The following is a 19,404-nucleotide window of genomic DNA, read 5'->3' as shown; positions in this document are numbered from 1 at the left end:
TGTGATGTTTTCTGCATCATTATTGGCGTTTAATATCCATTTCTGAAACTGGCTCACACTGATAACTTCAGGATATTTGTAACCAACTTGGCTATAATTATCTCATGATTGAATATTTGAATTTGATTGCCCTACATTCTATTGGGAATTGTGCATTCATACAGTATACAGGTTACCTTAATGAGACTATAAAACAACCAATCATTCTGTGCCGTTTTCTACGCACTCTCTGAGAGACAAAATGCAGCTGCCACTGACTGTCCTCTAGGTGTCAGTGTCGCATTATCATTGGTGGACGACGTACGTCGCAAAACGCTTTTGTTTGTCGGGGAACCAGACAGCGGACAGTCCTTCGACGCCGCATCGTGTTCTGGTCCTCCTGCAGTATCTCTCGACCATGAGCTGGATGTGATTTGTTGCTCACTAAAGGTGGATTCGTTTCGTTGGTGTTTTGAAGATGGAGACAAATAGACGAATGGGAGTATTTGGATTCTCCTGGAGCTTCTTTCTCTTGGCTGCATTGTTTCTCGATGGAAAACGGGCTCTGGCTGAACTGCGCTACTCTGTTCCCGAGGAGGTGAAGGAATCAACCATTGTGGGAAATGTGGCCAAGGATCTGGGTCTCGATATCAGCTCTCTGGTTGCTCGACGGTTCCGTGTTGTTTCTGAGTCCGAGGACGCGTTTTTTGAGGTAAACCCGCACAATGGAGAATTGTACGTCCGTAAGAGAATAGACAGAGACGGCTTCTGTCAGGGGAGGGAGTCTTGCTTGATCGAGCTCAAGATCATCGTAGAAAACCCGTTGGAAATTCACTATGCGGTTGTGGAAATTACTGATATTAATGATCACGCCCCCGTGTTTCCAGAAAAACTGCAAACATTTGAGATCGGGGAGCACACACTTCCGGGGAGGCGAATCCAGCTACACGCAGCAAACGACCCTGACGCCGGAATTAATTCCATTCGCACGTACACGCTGACATCTAACGAAAATTTTGAGATAAACATTCGTCAGAGTGATTCAGAAAAAATACCGTTTCTTGTCTTGAAAAATTCGTTAGACAGAGAGAAGAAAGACAAACATTCCCTCTTAGTTACAGCATTTGATGGAGGCAAACCTCCCAAATCTGGACGCTTAAATGTCTCAATCATTGTTCTCGACAGTAATGATAACAGACCCACATTCAGTCAGGATGTTTACCAAATTGCTATCCAAGAGAATCTGCCGGTTGGAACACAAATCATGAAATTGAATGCTACTGATTTTGATGAGGGAATTAATGGAGAGTTTGAATATAGTTTTGGAAAAGCACTGAAGCGAAAAATGTATGATATATTTGACTTGGACAAAGTTTCAGGCGAAATAAAAATAAAAGGCACCATAGACTTTGAAGAAAATGAATTATTTGGATTGGACATAGAAGCGATGGACAAAGGACCGAATCCAATGATAGGAGAATGTAGAGTGATGATAAAGGTTGTTGACATGAATGATAATGCACCAGAAATAGAGGTGACGTCACTGTCAGAAAGAGTTCAGGAAGATTCCAAACCAGGAACAGTTGTTTCTCTCATCAAAGTGAAAGATAAAGATTCTGGCCTAAATGGGAAAATAATCCTACAAATAACTAACAATGTACCGTTTGAGTTAAAACCCTCTTATAAGGAAAACACATATTCAGTAGTTACAAAAACAGTTCTGGACAGAGAGGACGTGTCTCAGTATGAGATCATACTAAAAGCCACAGACTGTGGTGAACCTCCTTTGTCTTCTTTTAAAACCCTCAACATCCAGATATCAGATGTGAATGACAACAGTCCACATTTCCAACAAAACCCACTGGACTTTTATCTGTCAGAAAATAACCTGGCTGGAGCGTCAGTGTTCTCTGTGAGCGCAACTGATAATGATCTGAACGAGAACGCGGCTGTTTCCTATCATATAGTGAGAGAAGGACGTAAGAACGACCTGCTGTCTTTCCTGAACATCAACTCAGACAACGGACACATTTCTGCTCTGAAAAGCTTTGACTTTGAGACGGTGAAGAGTTTCCAGTTCCAAGTTGTGGCCACAGATTCTGGAAGTCCGTCACTGAGCAGCAACGTGACAGTGAACGTGTTCATCCTGGATCAGAACGACAACCCTCCAGTCATCCTGTATCCAGTCAACTCCAACGGTTCTGCTGAAGGTGTGGAGGAGATTCCCCGCAATGTGAACGCAGGACACTTGGTGACTAAAGTCCGAGCTTATGACGCTGATGTAGGTTACAACGGCTGGTTACTGTTTTCACTGCAGCAAGTTTCTGACCACAGCCTCTTTGGTTTGGACCGCTACACGGGACAGATCAGAACTCTCCGCTCGTTCACAGAGACAGACGAGGCGGAACATAAACTGGTCATACTGGTCAAAGACAATGGGAACGTGTCTCTCTCAGCAACAGCTACTGTGCTGGTCAAAGTTGTGGAGCCCAAAGAGGCTTTTGCTGCTTCTGATGTGAAAAGCTCAGCAAAAGTGGATGAAGACACGGATGTGACTTTTTACCTGATGATCACTTTGGGCTCAGTTTCAGTCCTTTTCATCATCAGCATCATCGTGTTGATCGCAATGCAGTGCTCCAAATCCACAGACTACACTTCTAAATATCTGCAAGAGACCAACTATGATGGAACTCTGTGCCACAGCATCCAGTACAGATCTGGAGACAAGCGCTACATGCTAGTTGGACCCAGAATGAGTATTGGATCTACTATAGTTCCTGGCAGCCATGCCAACACTCTGGTGCTGCCTGACAGGAGGAGGGCCTCTGAAGAGGTAGGATCTGTGGTCACTTATGTTGGATAGTTAGGCATGTTCTCTGACCATGGTGCTGAAATGCTCGCAAATGCTGCTCATTGTTTTTTTTCCCCAAGTAAACACTGTCGATTTATTTAAAAACAAAAATTGCATTTCGGATATTTTCTATATGTTTTCTAATGAGATATGATATTTTCTGCTTCATAATTGAACTTGAATCTCCGTTTCCAAAATTAGCTCAGTCTGATAACTTTAGAATATTTGTTGCTAACTTAACAATAATTATCCCTCTATTGAATGTTGGAACTTGATTGCCTTATATTGATATATTCATGACATTTATGAGACTATAAAACTCAGTCGTTATCTGTTGTTTTCAACCTTTTGTATTATCATCAACAAATAATTGTGACCTTGTTGTTTAAAGGAGGTTCAATTAAATTTATCGCACTCTCTCGGAGACAAAATGCAGCTGCCACTGACTGTCCTCTAGGTGTCAGTGTCGCATTATCGCTGGTGGACGACGTACGTCTCAAAACGCTTTTGTTTGTCAGGGAACCAGACAGCGGACAGTCCTTCGACGCCGCATCGTGTTCTGGTCCTCCTGCAGTATCTCTCGACCATGAGCTGGATGTGATTTGTTGCTCACTAAAGGTGGATTCGTTTCGTTGGTGTTTTGAAGATGGAGACAAATAGACGAATGGGAGTATTTGGATTCTCCTGGAGCTTCTTTCTCTTGGCTGCATTGTTTCTCGATGGAAAACGGGCTCTGGCTGAACTGCGCTACTCTGTTCCCGAGGAGGTGAAGGAATCAACGATTGTGGGAAATGTGGCCAAGGATCTGGGTCTCGATATCAGCTCTCTGGTTGCTCGACGGTTCCGTGTTGTTTCTGAGTCCGAGGACGCGTTTTTTGAGGTAAACCCGCACAATGGAGAATTGTACGTCCGTAAGAGAATAGACAGAGACGGCTTCTGTCAGGGGAGGGAGTCTTGCTTGATCGAGCTCAAGATCATTGTTGAGAACCCGTTGGAAATTCACTACGTGGTTGTGGAAATTACTGATATTAATGATCACGCCCCCGTGTTTCCTGAAACACAGCAAACATTCAAAATAGCTGAACAAACTCTCAGCGGGAGGCGATTTCAGTTACATGCCGCAAATGATCCCGATGCGGGAACTAATTCGATTCGCACCTACACTCTGACGTTAAACGAGCATTTTGAGGTGGATTTTCGTAAAAATGATGATAAGAAACCAGTTCTTGTTCTTAAAAAAACGCTTGATAGAGAAAAGAAGAACAGCCATTCTTTAACTGTGACAGCGGTAGACGGAGGGAAACCTCAAAGATCAGGAACGTTAAATGTTTCTATCGTTGTCCTGGACAGTAACGATAACAGACCCACGTTCAGTCAGGAAGTTTATTACATTGATGTTCAGGAAAGCATTTTGGCCGGCTCGATAATATTAAAAATGAATGCGACCGATCCAGATGAAGGAACGAATAGCGAAATCGAATATAGTCTCGTACAAACACTGACAAAACATGTATATGATGTTTTTGAATTAGACAAAATTACAGGCGAAATCCGTGTCAGAGGATTAATAGACTATGAAGAACATAATGTTTATAAACTGGACATTGAAGCATCAGATAAAGGAACTCCTCCATTAACCGGAGAATGTAGAGTGATAATAAGGGTCAGAGATATTAATGACAATCCACCAGAAATAGAAGTGACGTCACTTTCTAATACGGTTACTGAAGAATCTAAACCAGGAACAGTCGTTTCTCTCATCAAAGTAAAAGACAAAGATTCTGGTGTTAATGGGAAAATAATCCTGCAAATAATTAACAATGTACCGTTCGAGTTAAAACCCTCTTATAAGGAAAACACATATTCAGTCGTTACAAAAACAGTTCTGGACAGAGAGGAAGTGTCTCAGTATGAGATCATACTAAAAGCCACAGACTGTGGTGAACCTCCTTTGTCTTCTTTTAAAACCCTCAACATCCAGATATCAGATGTGAATGACAACAGTCCACATTTCCAACAAAACCCACTGGACTTTTATCTGTTAGAAAATAACCTGGCTGGAGCCTCAGTGTTCTCTGTGAGCGCAACTGATAATGATCTGAACGAGAACGCGGCTGTTTCCTATCATATAGTGAGAGAAGGACGTAAGACCGACCTGCTGTCTTTCCTGAACATCAACTCAGACAACGGACACATTTCTGCTCTGAAAAGCTTTGACTTTGAGACAGTGAAGAGTTTCCAGTTCCACGTTGTGGCCACAGATTCTGGAAGTCCGTCACTGAGCAGCAACGTGACAGTGAACGTGTTCATCCTGGATCAGAACGACAACCCTCCAGTCATCCTGTATCCAGTCAACTCCAACGGTTCTGCTGAAGGTGTGGAGGAGATTCCCCGCAATGTGAACGCAGGACACTTGGTGACTAAAGTCAGAGCTTATGACGCTGATGTAGGTTACAACGGCTGGTTACTGTTTTCACTGCAGCAAGTTTCTGACCACAGCCTCTTTGGTTTGGACCGCTATACGGGACAGATCAGAACTCTCCGCTCGTTCACAGAGACAGACGAGGCGGAACATAAACTGGTCATACTGGTCAAAGACAATGGGAACGTGTCTCTCTCAGCAACAGCTACTGTGCTGGTCAAAGTTGTGGAGCCCAAAGAGGCTTTTGCTGCTTCTGATGTGAAAAGCTCAGCAAAAGTGGATGAGGACACGGATGTGACTTTTTACCTGATGATCACTTTGGGCTCAGTTTCAGTCCTTTTCATCATCAGTATCATCGTGTTGATCGCAATGCAGTGCTCCAAATCCACAGACTACACTTCTAAATATCTCCAAGAGACCAACTATGATGGAACTCTGTGCCACAGCATCCAGTACAGATCTGGAGACAAGCGCTACATGCTAGTTGGACCCAGAATGAGTATTGGATCTACTATAGTTCCTGGCAGCCATGCCAACACTCTGGTGCTGCCTGACAGGAGGAGGCCTTCTGAAGAGGTAGGATGGTGCTCTGAATTTCTCTCAATGCTGTCTGAATAAGGATGATCGCTGTCCTTGGTGCTGAATTGTCCCTGCTTGTCCCCCATGCTCGTCACTTGCTACTAAAGTTGATCATCAACATTTCCAAATGACTGAATTTTCTTGGTGATATTATTCTGGCTAATTTTATGCTGTGTGTTGGGTTCTAAAAAACTGAGGCTCTGAAGTGATGATCGTTTTTCCACCTGCTGATGTGATTGTGAGACATGCTGTTGGTATTGTTACGACTTTTAGGTATTATATTTAGCAGTCATAGTCACAGTAGTTGTTCCTGGTCGTTTCATAGCCATGTACTGGAAACATTTACATAATTTGCATTGACTATTAAAAAACGCATAATGAATTCATGGAGGAAAAATACTGGAAGAAATTCAAGTGATAAGGAAAAAGACAATCGTCAAAGCAACATGTATGTTGCTCCGATAACAGACTCGTATAACAAAACCTTGCAAATAAAGTCTGCAGTGTTGCCTTTTATCGAGTAACAGATTTTTTAAGCGCTCTGTATTGATTTTCTTGCCATATCGCTCGACTCTTCTAATTCTTTTCCCTTTTCATCGTGGATTTGGTTCGCTGCCGTTGTCAACATGTCAACACATGGTGTCAGTATAGTTCAGCGGATGGCTGCCGGCTGGGCCGCACGGAGGTGACGTGTTTGCTTCTTTGTATAAACCGTTTCATCACTCGTGAATTGCGGTGGGTGTCACAGGAGCTGTACGTTTTCAATCGGATTTCGTCTGAAACCGTTTCATTTTTTCACCACCGAGTGTCCGTTTTGGTGAATGTGCTTGGACTGAGTGGAATATGTTCCTCTACTTGGAAGAAATGGAACAAAGGGGGATCGGAGCACGGAGAGAGCTGCGGAACTGGTTCGTCTTTGTGTTCATTTTGGAGGTTCTGTGGACCGGAGCCTCCGCTCAGATCCGATATTCCGTTCAAGAGGAGGTGCAAGTGGGAACTGTGGTGGGAAACCTAGCGAAGGATTTAGGCCTCGATAAGAGTGCGCTGAAAGAGAGAGGATACCGCGTCGTCACCGGGTCCAGCGATCCGTTCTTTCAGCTGAATCAAGACGACGGGATCTTATATGTGAAAAAGACAATAGACAGGGAGGAGGTGTGCGAACGCAGCGTTCCGTGTTTGATCAACCTGAAAACCATGCTGGACAACCCGCTAGAGATCCACTACGTGACTGTGGAAATACTGGATATTAATGATAACTCGCCCGTTTTTCTAGAAAAAGAAAAACATCTAGAAATATCCGAGTCAGCTTTACCAGGAGCAAGATTTCAACTTCAGGCAGCGAAGGATCACGATGTTGGTCAGTATTCTGTTCATCAATATAAACTCAGTCTGAACGAATATTTTAAAATCGAAATCAAAGACAGAGGTCAGGACCGGAAAATTCCATTTTTAATCCTTCAAAAGCAGTTAGACAGAGAGACGGTGGCTCAACACAAGCTCCGCCTGATCGCAGTTGATGGAGGGAAACCAGCCAATTCAGGCTCAATCGATATAATTATAAATGTGCTGGATGTTAATGACAATTCACCAGTGTTCAGTAAAGATGTTCTCACCGTGTCTCTGAATGAAAACGTTCCTGTGGGCACAGTCGTGTTTCAAGTGAACGCTACAGACCCGGACGACGCCGCGAACGGCGAGGTTGTTTATTCATTTGGTGATGAGGTTGATGCTAAATTGATGGAGCTTTTTGATATTGATCCAAATACTGGAGAAATAAAAGTAAAGGCTGAGATTGATTTCGAGGAAAGCATCACTTATGAGATAGATATTAAAGCATCAGACAAAGGACCAGTTCCTTTAACAGCTGATAAAAGTGTGATTATAAATGTAGTTGATGTCAATGATAACGCTCCTGAGATAGAAGTCACGTCGCTATTCACCTCCATCAAGGAGGATTCAAAGACTGGAACAACTGTGGCTCTGATCAGTGTGAGAGATTTAGACTCAGGTTTGAATGGAAAAGTCATGTGTTCCATCAACCAAAATATTCCTTTCATGTTGTCTCCCTCATTACAAGAAAACATGTATGCAATAGTGACCAAGTCGCACTTGGACCGAGAAATTATTTCTAACTATGACGTCACTATAACGGCACATGATGCAGGCGAACCGTCATTTTCAGCTAAAAAGACCATCAATGTTGTTGTGTCGGATGTGAACGACAACAGTCCAGAGTTTTCACTGACACCCTACACTTTTTACTTAAATGAGAACAACAGCCCTGGAGCTTCAGTGTTTTCTGTGAAAGCATCTGACAGTGATGAAGGCGATAATGCTTTAATATCATATCACATTTCAAGGGATGCAAATGTCGACAGTAAGTTAGTGTCCTTTCTAAATATGAACCCTGAGACTGGAGTGATCACTGCGCTGAAAAGCTTTGACTTTGAGACGGTGAAGAGTTTCCAGTTCCAAGTTGTGGCCACAGATTCTGGAAGTCCGTCACTGAGCAGCAATGTGACAGTGAACGTGTTTATCCTGGATCAGAACGACAACCCTCCAGTCATCCTGTATCCAGTCAACTCCAACGGTTCTGCTGAAGGTGTGGAGGAGATTCCCCGCAATGTGAACGCAGGACACTTGGTGACTAAAGTCAGAGCTTATGACGCTGATGTAGGTTACAACGGCTGGTTACTGTTTTCACTGCAGCAAGTTTCTGACCACAGCCTCTTTGGTTTGGACCGCTATACGGGACAGATCAGAACTCTCCGCTCGTTCACAGAGACAGACGAGGCGGAACATAAACTGGTCATACTGGTCAAAGACAATGGGAACGTGTCTCTCTCAGCAACAGCTACTGTGCTGGTCAAAGTTGTGGAGCCCAAAGAGGCTTTTGCTGCTTCTGATGTGAAAAGCTCAGCAAAAGTGGATGAAGACACGGATGTGACTTTTTACCTGATGATCACTTTGGGCTCAGTTTCAGTCCTTTTCATCATCAGTATCATCGTGTTGATCGCAATGCAGTGCTCCAAATCCACAGACTACACTTCTAAATATCTGCAAGAGACCAACTATGATGGAACTCTGTGCCACAGCATCCAGTACAGATCTGGAGACAAGCGCTACATGCTAGTTGGACCCAGAATGAGTATTGGATCTACTATAGTTCCTGGCAGCCATGCCAACACTCTGGTGCTGCCTGACAGGAGGAGGCCTTCTGAAGAGGTAGGATGGTGCTCTGAATTTCTCTCAATGCTGTCTGAACAAGGATGATCGCTGTCCTTAGTGCTGAATTGTCCCTGCTTGTCCCCCATGCTCGTCACTTGCTAGTAAAGTTGATCATCAACATTTCCAAATGACTGAATTTTCTTGGTGATATTATTCTGGCTAATTTTATGCTGTGTGTTGCGTTCTCAAAAACCGAGGGTCTGAAGTGATGATCGTTTTGCCACTTGCTGATGCAATTGTGAGACATGCTGTTGGTATTGTTACGACTTTTAGGTATTATATTTAGCAGTCACACTAGTTGTTCCTGGTCGTTTCATAGCCATGTACTGGAAACATTTACATAATTTGCATTGACTATTAAAAAACGCATCATGAATTCATGGAGGAAAAATACTGTAAGAAATTCAACTGATAAGGAAAAAGACAATCGTCAAAGCAACATCTCTGTTGCTCCGATAACAGACTCGTATAACAAAACCTTGCAAATAAAGTCTGCAGTGTTGCCTTTTATCGAGTAACAGATTTTTTAAGCGCTCTGTATTGATTTTCTTGCCATATCGCTCGACTCTTCTAATTCTTTTCCCTTTTCATCGTGGATTTGGTTCGCTGCCGTTGTCAACATGTCAACACATGGTGTCAGTATAGTTCAGCGGATGGTTGCTGGCTGGGCCGCACGGAGGTGACGTGTTTGCTTCTTTGTATAAACCGTTTCATCACTCGTGAATTGCGGTGGGTGTCACAGGAGCTGTACGTTTTCAATCGGATTTCGTCTGAAACCGTTTCATTTTTTCACCACTGAGTGTCCGTTTTGGTGAATGTGCTTGGACTGAGTGGAATATGTTCCTCTACTTGGAAGAAATGGAACAAAGGGGGATCGGAGCACGGAGAGAGCTGCGGAACTGGTTCGTCTTTGTGTTCATTTTGGAGGTTCTGTGGACCGGAGCCTCCGCTCAGATCCGATATTCCGTTCAAGAGGAGGTGCAAGTGGGAACTGTGGTGGGAAACCTAGCGAAGGATTTAGGCCTCGATAAGAGTGCGCTGAAAGAGAGAGGATACCGCGTCGTCACCGGGTCCAGCGATCCGTTCTTTCAGCTGAATCAAGACGACGGGATCTTATATGTGAAAAAGACAATAGACAGGGAGGAGGTGTGCGAACGCAGCGTTCCGTGTTTGATCAACCTGAAAACCATGCTGGACAACCCGCTAGAGATCCACTACGTGACTGTGGAAATACTGGATATTAATGATAACTCGCCCGTTTTTCTAGAAAAAGAAAAACATCTAGAAATATCCGAGTCAGCTTTACCAGGAGCAAGATTTCAACTTCAGGCAGCGAAGGATCACGATGTTGGTCAATATTCCGTTCATCAATATAAACTCAGTCACAACGAGCTTTTTAGAATAGAAGTGAAAGATCGTGGTGAAGATCACAAGGTGCCGTTTTTAATCCTTCAAAAGCAGTTAGACAGAGAGACGGTAGCTCAACACAAGCTGCGTCTGACCGCAGTTGATGGAGGGAAACCAGCGAATTCAGGCTCAATAGATATAATTATTAATGTGCTGGATGTGAACGACAATTCACCAGTGTTCAGTAAAGATGACTCCGTGACTATTAATGAAAACGTACCAGCGGGAACAGTCGTCATTCAAGTGAACGCTACAGACCTGGATGACGGCGCAAATGGAGAGGTGGTTTATTCATTTGGTGATGAGGTTGATGCTAAATTGATGGAGTTATTTGAAATTGAGCCTGTCACTGGAGAAATAAAAGTTAAGGGTCAAATTGATTTTGAAAAGAGGAGAAAATATGAAATAGATATTAAGGCTTCAGACAAAGGATCAGTTCCTTTAACAGCGGATAAAAGTGTGATTATAAATGTAGTCGATGTCAATGATAACGCTCCTGAGATAGAAGTCACGTCGCTATTCACCTCCATCAAGGAGGATTCAAAGACTGGAACAACTGTGGCTCTGATCAGTGTGAGAGATTTAGACTCAGGTTTGAATGGAAAAGTCACGTGTTCAATCAACCAAAATAGTCCTTTCATGTTGTCTCCCTCATTACAAGAAAACATGTATGCAGTAGTGACCAAGTCGCACTTGGACCGAGAAATTATTTCTAACTATGACGTCACTATAACGGCACATGATGCAGGCAAACCGTCATTTTCAGCTAAAAAGACCATCAATGTTGTTGTGTCAGATGTGAACGACAACAGTCCAGAGTTTTCACTGACACCCTACACTTTTTACTTAAATGAGGACAACAACCCTGGAGCTTCAGTGTTTTCTGTGAAAGCCTCTGACAAGGATGAAGGCGATAATGCTTTAATATCATATCACATTTCAAGGGATGCAAATGTCGACAATAAGTTAGTATCCTTTCTAAATATGAACCCTGAGACTGGAGTGATCACTGCGCTGAAAAGCTTTGACTTTGAGACGGTGAAGAGTTTCCAGTTCCAAGTTGTGGCCACAGATTCTGGAAGTCCGTCACTGAGCAGCAACGCGACAGTGAACGTGTTCATCCTGGATCAGAACGACAACCCTCCAGTCATCCTGTATCCAGTCAACTCCAACGGTTCTGCTGAAGGTGTGGAGGAGATTCCCCGCAATGTGAACGCAGGACACTTGGTGACTAAAGTCAGAGCTTATGACGCTGATGTAGGTTACAACGGCTGGTTACTGTTTTCACTGCAGCAAGTTTCTGACCACAGCCTCTTTGGTTTGGACCGCTATACGGGACAGATCAGAACTCTCCGCTCGTTCACAGAGACAGACGAGGCGGAACATAAACTGGTCATACTGGTCAAAGACAATGGGAACGTGTCTCTCTCAGCAACAGCTACTGTGCTGGTCAAAGTTGTGGAGCCCAAAGAGGCTTTTGCTGCTTCTGATGTGAAAAGCTCAGCAAAAGTGGATGAGGACACGGATGTGACTTTTTACCTGATGATCACTTTGGGCTCAGTTTCAGTCCTTTTCATCATCAGCATCATCGTGTTGATCGCAATGCAGTGCTCCAAATCCACAGACTACACTTCTAAATATCTCCAAGAGACCAACTATGATGGAACTCTGTGCCACAGCATCCAGTACAGATCTGGAGACAAGCGCTACATGCTAGTTGGACCCAGAATGAGTATTGGATCTACTATAGTTCCTGGCAGCCATGCCAACACTCTGGTGCTGCCTGACAGGAGGAGGCCTTCTGAAGAGGTAGGATGGTGCTCTGAATTTCTCTCAATGCTGTCTGAATAAGGATGATCGCTGTCCTTGGTGCTGAATTGTCCCTGCTTGTCCCCCATGCTCGTCACTTGCTACTAAAGTTGATCATCAACATTTCCAAATGACTGAATTTTCTTGGTGATATTATTCTGGCTAATTTTATGCTGTGTGTTGGGTTCTAAAAAACTGAGGCTCTGAAGTGATGATCGTTTTTCCACTTGCTGATGCAATTGTGAGACATACTGTTGGTATTGTTACGACTTTTAGGTATTATATTTAGCAGTCATAGTCACAGTAGTTAGTAGTAGACAGCTATGTTGTCGGGGGCGTTATGCCCCTGGTAGGGTCTCCCATGGCAAACAGGTCCTGGGTGACGGGTCAGACTAAGAGCAGTTCAGAAGCCCCGATGAAAAAGACTACATCAAGGACCGTGACGTTGCCCGGCATGGCGCAGCCGGGGCCCCACCCTGGAGCCAGGCCTGGGGTTTCGGCTCGAATGCGAGCGCCTGGTGGCCGGGCCTCTGCCCATGGGGCCCGGCCGGGCCAAGCCCGAACGAACGACATGGGCCGTCCCTCCTGCGGACCCACCACCCACAGAGGGAGTCATAGGGGTCGGGTGCAAAGAGAACTAGGTGGCAGTCAAGGTTGGGGGGCCCGACGCCCTGGTTCGTGTTGACATTCTCTGGCTCTTGTTGACTGGAATAAGGTGGTTTGCTCTCTCCGGGTCGGAGGAGAGTTCTTGCCCCAAGCGGTGGAGTTTAAGTATCTCGGGGTCTTGTTCTCGAGTGAAGGAAAAGGGGAGCGTGAAATTGATAGATCGGTCGGTGCAGCGGCAGCAGTGATGCGGTCGCTGTATCGGACCGTCGTGGTGAAGAGGGAGCTGAGTCACAAGACGAAGCTCTCGATTTACCCATCGATCTACGTTCCCACCCTCACCTATGGTCACGAGCTTTGGGTAATGACCGAAAGGATGAGATCGCGGATACAAGCGGCTGAAATGAGTTTCCTCCGCAGGGTGGCTGGGCGCACCCTTAGAGATAGGGTGAGGAGTTCGGTCATCCGGGAGGAGCTCGGGGTGGAGCCGCTGCTCCTCCACATCGAGAGGAACCAGTTGAGGTGGCTCCGGCATCTGATCCGGATGCCCCCTGGACGCCTCCCTGGGGAGGTGTTCCGGGCATGTCCTACCGGGAGGAGACCCCGGGGAAGACCCAGGACTCGCTGGAGAGATTATGTCTTCGGTCTGGCCTGGGAACACCTCGGGATCCCCCGGGAGGAGCTGGAGGAGGTTTGTGTGGATCAGGAAGTTTGGGCTTCCCTGCTCCGAATGCTGCCTCCGTGACCCGACCCCGGATAAGCGGTAGAAGAAGGTGAAGGTGAAGGAAAGTCACAGTAGTTGTTTCTGGTCGTTTCATAGCTATGTACTGGAAACATGGACATAATTTGCATTGACTATTCAAAAAAAGCATCATGAATTCATGGAGGAAAAATACTGGAAGAAATTCAACTGAAAAGGAAAAAGACAATCGTCCAAGCAACATGTATGTTGCTCCGATAACAGACTCGTATAACAAAACCTTGCAAATAAAGTCTGCATTGTTGCCTTTTATCGAGTAACAGATTTTGTAAGCGCTCTGTATTGGTTTTCTTGCCATATCGCTCGACTCTTCTTATTCTTTTCCCTTTTCATCGTGGATTTGGTTCGCTGCCGTTGTCAACATGTCAACACATGGTGTCAGTATAGTTCAGCAGATGGCTGCCGGCTGGGCCGCACGGAGGTGACGTGTTTGCTTCTTTGTATAAACCGTTTCATCACTCGTGAATTGCGGTGGGTGTCACAGGAGCTGCGCGTTTTCAATCGGATTTCGTCTGAAACCGTTTCATTTTTTCACCACTGAGTGTCCGTTTTGGTGAATGTGCTTGGACTGAGTGGATTATTTTTCCTCTACTTGGAAGAAATGGAACAAAGGGGGATCGGAGCACGGAGAGAGCTGCGGAACTGGTTCGTCTTTGTGTTCATTTTGGAGGTTCTGTGGACCGGAGCCTCCGCTCAGATCCGATATTCAGTTCAAGAGGAGGTGCAAGTGGGAACTGTGGTGGGAAACCTAGCGAAGGATTTAGGCCTCGATAAGAGTGCGCTGAAAGAGAGAGGATACCGCGTCGTCACCGGGTCCAGCGATCCGTTCTTTCAGCTGAATCAAGACGACGGGATCTTATATGTGAAAAAGACAATAGACAGGGAGGAGGTGTGCGAACGCAGCGTTCCGTGTTTGATCAACCTGAAAACCATGCTGGACAACCCGCTAGAGATCCACTACGTGACTGTGGAAATAGTGGATATTAATGATAACTCGCCCGTTTTTCCCGAAAGAGAACAGCGACTTGAAATTTCAGAGTCAGCATTACCAGGTGCAAGGTTTCAGTTACATGCAGCCAGAGATCTCGATGTTAGTCATTATTCCGTTCATCAGTATAGACTCAGTCACAACGAATATTTTAAAATGGAAGTGAAAGATCGCGGACAGGACCGCAAAATTCCATTTTTAATCCTTCAAAAGCAGTTAGACAGAGAGACGGTGGCTCAACACAAGCTCCGTCTGACCGCAGTTGATGGAGGGAAACCAGCGAATTCAGGCTCAATCGATATAATTATTAATGTGCTGGATGTGAACGACAATTCACCAGTGTTCAGTAAAGATGTTCTCACCGTGTCTCTGAATGAAAACGTTCCAGTGGGCACAGTCGTCATTCAAGTAAACGCTACAGACCCGGACGACGGCGTGAACAGCGAGGTTGTTTATTCATTTGGGAATGCAGTTGATTCAAAATTGATGGAGCTTTTTGATATTGATGCAAATACTGGAGAAATAAAAGTAAAGGCTGAGATTGATTTCGAGGAAAGCATCACTTATGAGATAGATATTAAAGCGTCAGACAAAGGACCAGTTCCTTTAACAGCTGATAAAAGTGTGATTATAAATGTAGTTGATGTCAATGATAACGCTCCTGAGATAGAAGTCACGTCGCTATTCACCTCCATCAAGGAGGATTCAAAGACTGGAACAACTGTGGCTCTGATCAGTGTGAGAGATTTAGACTCAGGTTTGAATGGAAAAGTCATGTGTTCAATCAACCAAAATATTCCTTTCATGTTGTCTCCCTCATTACAAGAAAACATGTATGCAATAGTGACCAAGTCGCACTTGGACCGAGAAATTATTTCTAACTATGACGTCACTATCACGGCACATGATGCAGGCGAACCGTCATTTTCAGCTAAAAAGACCATCAATGTTGTTGTGTCGGATGTGAACGACAACAGTCCAGAGTTTTCACTGACACCCTACACTTTTTACTTAAATGAGAACAACAGCCCTGGAGCTTCAGTGTTTTCTGTGAAAGCATCTGACAGTGATGAAGGCGATAATGGTTTAATATCATATCACATTTCAAGGGACGCAAACATCAACAATAAGTTAGTGTCCTTTCTAAATATGAACCCTGAAACTGGAGTGATCACTGCGCTGAAAAGCTTTGACTTTGAGACGGTGAAGAGTTTCCAGTTCCAAGTTGTGGCCACAGATTCTGGAAGTCCGTCACTGAGCAGCAACGCGACAGTGAACGTGTTCATCCTGGATCAGAACGACAACCCTCCAGTCATCCTGTATCCAGTCAACTCCAACGGTTCTGCTGAAGGTGTGGAGGAGATTCCCCGCAATGTGAACGCAGGACACTTGGTGACTAAAGTCAGAGCTTATGACGCTGATGTAGGTTACAACGGCTGGTTACTGTTTTCACTGCAGCAAGTTTCTGACCACAGCCTCTTTGGTTTGGACCGCTATACGGGACAGATCAGAACTCTCCGCTCGTTCACAGAGACAGACGAGGCGGAACATAAACTGGTCATACTGGTCAAAGACAATGGGAACGTGTCTCTCTCAGCAACAGCTACTGTGCTGGTCAAAGTTGTGGAGCCCAAAGAGGCTTTTGCTGCTTCTGATGTGAAAAGCTCAGCAAAAGTGGATGAAGACACGGATGTGACCTTCTACCTGATGATCACTTTGGGCTCAGTTTCAGTCCTTTTCATCATCAGTATCATCGTGTTGATCGCAATGCAGTGCTCCAAATCCACAGACTACACTTCTAAATATCTCCAAGAGACCAACTATGATGGAACTCTGTGCCACAGCATCCAGTACAGATCTGGAGACAAGCGCTACATGCTAGTTGGACCCAGAATGAGTATTGGATCTACTATAGTTCCTGGCAGCCATGCCAACACTCTGGTGCTGCCTGACAGGAGGAGGGCCTCTGAAGAGGTAGGATCTGTGGACTTTCATGTTGGATATTCACGCATGTTCTCTGACCATGGTGCTGAATTGGCCTGCAATGGTTATTTTATTTTCAAGGAAACACGATGGATTGATAAAAAAAAAAAAAAAACATGTTTGTGCATTAAATAAATTTTCTTTTTGTTTAGACAGCCGTTTCTTCTACTGACGTGATATTTTCTGTGTCAAAATTAGGGATTAATATCCATTTCTAAAATTGGCTCACAATGGTAACTTAACAATATTTGTTGCCAACCTGTCTGTCATTATCCATTATTGACTATTTGAACTTGATTGCCCTACATTCATACATTGGTTACATTGATGAGTCTATAAAACTGTTTTCATCACTATTTTCTGTTTTCCACATATTATATTCACAACAATGAATAGTTGAAATATTGTTTAAATGAGGTTGAATCAAATTTGTCGCACTCTATGAAAGACAAAATGCAGCTGCCACGAACTGTCCTCAAGGTGTCAGTGTCGCATTATTATTGGTGGACGATGCTCGTCTCGAAACGCTTTTGTTTGTCGGGGAACCTGACGACTGACAGTGTATTCGACGCCGCATCGTGTTCTGGTCCTCCTGTAGTATCTCTCGACCATGAGCTGGATGTGATTTGTTGTTCACTAAAGGTGGATTCGTTTCGTTGGTGTTTTGAAGATGGAGACAAATAGACGAATGGGAGTATTTGTATTCTCCTGGAGCTTCTTTCTCTTGGCTGCATTGTTTCTCGATGGAAAACGGGCTCTGGCTGAACTGCGCTACTCTGTTCCCGAGGAGGTGAAGGAATCAACGATTGTGGGAAATGTGGCCAAGGATCTGGGTCTCGATATCAGCTCTCTGGTTGCTCGACGGTTCCGTGTTGTTTCTGAGTCCGAGGACGCGTTTTTTGAGGTAAACCCGCACAATGGAGAATTGTACGTCCGTAAGAGAATAGACAGAGACGGCTTCTGTCAGGGGAGGGAGTCTTGCTTGATCGAGCTCAAGATCATCGTAGAAAACCCGTTGGAAATTCACTACGTGGTTGTGGAAATTACTGATATTAATGATCACTCCCCCACATTTTCTGAAGCAACTCAAACTTTTAAAATTGCTGAAAATACAATACCCGGACGGCGGTTTCAGTTGCATTCGGCAAATGATCCCGATGCTGGAGCTAATTCTATTCGTATGTACACTCTGACATCAAACGAGCATTTTGAGGTGGATTTTCGTAAAAATGATGATAAGAAACCAGTTCTTGTTCTTAAAAAACCACTCGATAGAGAAAACAAGAACAACCATTCGTTAGTCGTGACTGCGGTAGACGGAGGGAAACCCCAAAGATCAGGAACTTTAAATGTTTCTATCGTTGTCCTGGACAGTAACGATAACAGACCCACGTTCAGTCAGGAAGTTTATCATATCGACATTAAGGAGCACATCTCACGTGGGTCAACAATCTTAAAATTAAATGCCATCGATCCTGATGAGGGGATGAATGGCCAAATTGAATATAGTCTCACACAAACTTTAAAAAAAAACATTTACGATATTTTCGAATTGGATAAATTAACGGGAGAAATACGTGTGAAAGGCACAATAGACTATGAAGATGACAGGATATTTAAATTGGATGTTGAAGCATCAGACAACGGTATACCGCCATCAACTGGAGAGTGCAGAGTCATCATAAACATAATAGATATTAATGACAATCCACCAGAAATTGAGGTGACATCGCTGTCCAACTCTCTTTCAGAGGATTCCAAACCAGGGACAGTGGTTTCCCTTGTCAAAGTGAAAGATAAAGATTCCGCTGTTAATGGGAAAATAATCCTGCAAATAATTAACAATGTACCGTTTGAGTTAAAACCCTCTTATAAGGAAAACACATATTCAGTCGTTACAAAAACAGTTCTGGACAGAGAGGAAGTGTCTCAGTATGAGATCATACTAAAAGCCACAGACTGTGGTGAACCTCCTTTGTCTTCTTTTAAAACCCTCAACATCCAGATATCAGATGTGAATGACAACAGTCCACATTTCCAACAAAACCCACTGGACTTTTATCTGTTAGAAAATAACCTGGCTGGAGCCTCAGTGTTCTCTGTGAGCGCAACTGATAATGATCTGAACGAGAACGCGGCTGTTTCCTATCATATAGTGAGAGAAGGAAGTAAGAACGACCTGCTGTCTTTCCTGAACATCAACTCAGAAAATGGACACATTTCTGCTCTGAAAAGCTTTGACTTTGAGACGGTGAAGAGTTTCCAGTTCCACGTTGTGGCCACAGATTCTGGAAGTCCGTCACTGAGCAGCAACGTGACAGTGAACGTGTTCATCCTGGATCAGAACGACAACCCTCCAGTCATCCTGTATCCAGTCAACTCCAACGGTTCTGCTGAAGGTGTGGAGGAGATTCCCCGCAATGTGAACGCAGGACACTTGGTGACTAAAGTCAGAGCTTATGACGCTGATGTAGGTTACAACGGCTGGTTACTGTTTTCACTGCAGCAAGTTTCTGACCACAGCCTCTTTGGTTTGGACCGCTATACGGGACAGATCAGAACTCTCCGCTCGTTCACAGAGACAGACGAGGCGGAACATAAACTGGTCATACTGGTCAAAGACAATGGGAACGTGTCTCTCTCAGCAACAGCTACTGTGCTGGTCAAAGTTGTGGAGCCCAAAGAGGCTTTTGCTGCTTCTGATGTGAAAAGCTCAGCAAAAGTGGATGAAGACACGGATGTGACTTTTTACCTGATGATCACTTTGGGCTCAGTTTCAGTCCTTTTCATCATCA

At 44.4% G+C, this 19,404-nt stretch overlaps 5 protein-coding genes across 6 annotated transcripts in view; all 5 read left to right on the top strand.

The window, feature by feature from the left end:
* The first annotated feature begins 457 nt into the window (after positions 1-457).
* On the top strand, positions 458-3,003 carry LOC128766954 (protocadherin alpha-8-like). Its single transcript, XM_053878565.1, has one exon. The coding sequence runs from the start codon at positions 458-460 to the stop codon at positions 2,840-2,842; it is 2,385 nt and encodes a 794-aa protein (XP_053734540.1). The 3' UTR covers positions 2,843-3,003.
* Positions 3,004-3,091: 88 nt separating this feature from the next.
* LOC128766953 (protocadherin alpha-8-like) lies at positions 3,092-5,884 on the top strand. Its single transcript, XM_053878564.1, has one exon. The coding sequence runs from the start codon at positions 3,477-3,479 to the stop codon at positions 5,868-5,870; it is 2,394 nt and encodes a 797-aa protein (XP_053734539.1). The 5' UTR covers positions 3,092-3,476; the 3' UTR covers positions 5,871-5,884.
* Positions 5,885-6,663: 779 nt separating this feature from the next.
* Positions 6,664-9,116, top strand: LOC128766950 (protocadherin alpha-8-like). Its single transcript, XM_053878562.1, has one exon. The coding sequence runs from the start codon at positions 6,675-6,677 to the stop codon at positions 9,102-9,104; it is 2,430 nt and encodes an 809-aa protein (XP_053734537.1). The 5' UTR covers positions 6,664-6,674; the 3' UTR covers positions 9,105-9,116.
* A 774-nt stretch (positions 9,117-9,890) lies between these two features.
* On the top strand, positions 9,891-13,374 carry LOC128766952 (protocadherin alpha-8-like). The gene has a single exon (XM_053878563.1). The coding sequence runs from the start codon at positions 9,897-9,899 to the stop codon at positions 12,315-12,317; it is 2,421 nt and encodes an 806-aa protein (XP_053734538.1). The 5' UTR covers positions 9,891-9,896; the 3' UTR covers positions 12,318-13,374.
* Positions 13,375-13,537: 163 nt separating this feature from the next.
* The window catches only part of LOC128766862 (protocadherin alpha-3-like), an 87,602-nt gene continuing 81,735 nt past the window's right edge, over positions 13,538-19,404 (top strand). Inside the window, exon 1 of one of the 2 annotated variants that reach the window (XM_053878391.1) lies at positions 13,538-16,600. In XM_053878391.1, the coding sequence (XP_053734366.1) occupies positions 14,240-16,600 (2,361 nt within the window). In that variant the 5' untranslated portion in view covers positions 13,538-14,239. The remainder of the gene's footprint in view (positions 16,601-19,404) is intronic. The other variant, XM_053878380.1, reaches the window with a different exon arrangement.

This window comes from Synchiropus splendidus, chromosome 11 (genome assembly GCF_027744825.2).
Source record: "Synchiropus splendidus isolate RoL2022-P1 chromosome 11, RoL_Sspl_1.0, whole genome shotgun sequence".
NCBI classification, from domain to species: domain Eukaryota; kingdom Metazoa; phylum Chordata; class Actinopteri; order Syngnathiformes; family Callionymidae; genus Synchiropus; species Synchiropus splendidus.
Note: the sequence above shows the minus strand (reverse complement) of the source record. Positions and strands in the feature narration are given on the sequence as shown.